This window comes from Halyomorpha halys, unplaced genomic scaffold (genome assembly GCF_000696795.3).
Source record: "Halyomorpha halys isolate HHAL.00 unplaced genomic scaffold, Hhal_1.1 Scaffold1301.1, whole genome shotgun sequence".
NCBI classification, from domain to species: Eukaryota; Metazoa; Arthropoda; class Insecta; order Hemiptera; family Pentatomidae; genus Halyomorpha; species Halyomorpha halys.
Window position 1 is genome coordinate 83,431 of NW_027105410.1, and position 2,395 is coordinate 85,825.

At 31.7% G+C, this 2,395-nt stretch overlaps 1 protein-coding gene across 1 annotated transcript in view; it reads right to left on the reverse strand.

Annotated features, from left to right (window-relative positions):
- The window catches only part of Khc (kinesin heavy chain), a gene marked incomplete at its 5' end in the record, with an annotated part of 27,194 nt that extends 26,963 nt beyond the window's left edge, over positions 1–231 (reverse strand). The window contains 1 exon segment of the mRNA XM_067051109.1: positions 4–231. Within this exon segment, the coding sequence (XP_066907210.1) occupies positions 4–231 (228 nt within the window).
- Positions 232–2,395: the final 2,164 nt, after the last annotated feature.

Consider the following 2,395-nt stretch of genomic DNA (forward strand, 5'->3'; position numbering starts at 1 on the left):
TACCATCCAAAAGATCACGAATTTTATCCATATAAATTTCAAAATATGAAACTTTAATATGGAATTCAAGATTTTCTTCCATTGCATAAATATGGTTGAAGATGTCATTCACGATCCTAGGAATTATACCCTGTCTATTTTGATCACCTATGACACCTTCCATCGTGTGTGTCTTCCCCGATGATGTCTGGCCATAGGCGAAGATCGTTCCGTTGTAGCCACAGAGTACATCTGAAAATTAAAATTTATAATTTAATTATATCATACTATAATTATTATTTTAAAGACTTGACATTTTTAAAAAGTAGATTTTATCATAATGATAAATATTTGACCATATGCAATAGATTGTAAGAAGATTATCTGAGTGGCAGTCAATAAGAGTATAGAAAATAGCAGGAAAAAAATAATAACAAAGGTAACTACTGAATGGTTTTTCCAATTAATCATAAATAGTTTTCAACTATCTTCCAACAATAATGATAAATTGTTTTTTAGGAATTCCAGCAAAAAATTCTTTAGTCTTTTAATTATCATCCAGAATACCTAAATCCTTGAAATTCAAAATTTTATGAAGTATTTTTGTAAATTATGGCAATCAAGCTTGATATGTTTTTATATAATTAGAATTTTTCATTTTTTAGTTTGGAAACTCTCAATATGAGAAAATTCACTCAGTTCAAATTACAGCTAACATAAAACAACTTTTCTTTGTACCAATTTAAGATAGTTTCTGACACTACTTTCACACAAATGATTAAAATTTTATACAGCAAAAAATAACTTCGAATAAAGAATTATAATTTTTGAGATCGCCACATTTCCAGAAATTGAACTTATTTGCCATTGACTATAAATAAAACAGAATCTATTTTTGTTAACACTTAAATTAAAAGTGTTCTATGGATTTTGATACAAATCCTAAACGAAATAAAGATATTTTAATGATATTTAATGTATTTGCATTAAGCATTAAGAATTATTATTGCATAACAGCAAGTATAAGAATTTTGTTAAAGCCATGGATGGAATGTTCAAGTCAAAATAAAATTTACTGATGTTGAAAAATTAAACTTTCATCGATATCAAAATTTAAGTCTCATTGTTAAAATCTTAACAAACTGCTCAGTACAATGAGGGGTTAACTATATTTTAAAATAACAAGTAGATGATTTAGCACATCATTTGAAACAAAATGGCGAATGGCACATGTCTAAAGGACTGATTTGCTTTTATATTTGATTTTTAGATTCTATGTACCTTGAAACGTAAAGCCCGAATGTTCTTTTATGTAGGGGGAAGGAGAATCTATTGAAAATCGCTGAATCTAGAAACTTAATTTCAATGGCTAATAAATATAATTTGAACTAAATAAATAGAAAAAAAATCTGTTCCCTTACAACCTTCATATAAGGAGGTGGTTAGTTCATGTTCTCCTACAAACGATAGTGTTTTTCTCCAACTAAAGGTACTCACTTTATATAGGTGTGTGAACCAACAGGATTGACTCATGGGTGATTTGACAGAATAAAGAATTATCTGCATAGGTGGATTCGAACTCGGACCTAGGTGATTGCAACACAACGATATAAATATCCTAAATTCCTAAATCCTAAATAAATAGGAAGTGAAAATAAATATTAAAAAAAAAATAAGTAATTGAATATTCAGTTGATAAGATTACTTCAATGTCAAGGCATATACATGCGGGACTAAACGTGACAGTACCTATCACTGCTGCGACAGATTCTGTCAATTGTCACGCAAACCTTATCGTGCAATAGAACTAGCACGAAAGCAAGATTCGGTCAAACCATTAACACCATAACTGCCATGACTGCGATTGTCACCATGGAAACGGCCCTTCATTCCAACCAAAGCTATAGTAGATCCCTTCTGCAAGACCTACTCTAATTATCGAAAAGTTCTTCAAAAATGTTAGGTCGATGTTTAATCAAGTCAACTTTTGTGCAGAAGACACTACGGAATCGACTTATGGCTAAAGATCGATAGCTGCCATGAATGACAGTCGATTGTAGGTCACCCCTTGCGTGGCAGTCCCCTGCCTGTAGCGAACCGCCATTGGTCACACCAGATCGCCACCGAGAGAGAGAAAGCGAAACAATTAGTGTCGCTTAACGCCTGAATGATGTTCGACATCGAAACAAACTCGACGCAAACCAAAGATTAGATTGTTAACTAACAGTTAATGTAATTAACTTAATAATAATAAGCATTAATAAGCATCGATCAATAAACATGAACTTTTATATGGCCCAGAAAGTTAATCGTTTCATTAAACTGACTAGTGGGTAAAGCTTACGTGTGACGGCAGTGTGGGGTTCGAAATTAACATACCAAAACTATCAGCCAGTAAGTTTTAAAAAAAAGAAGC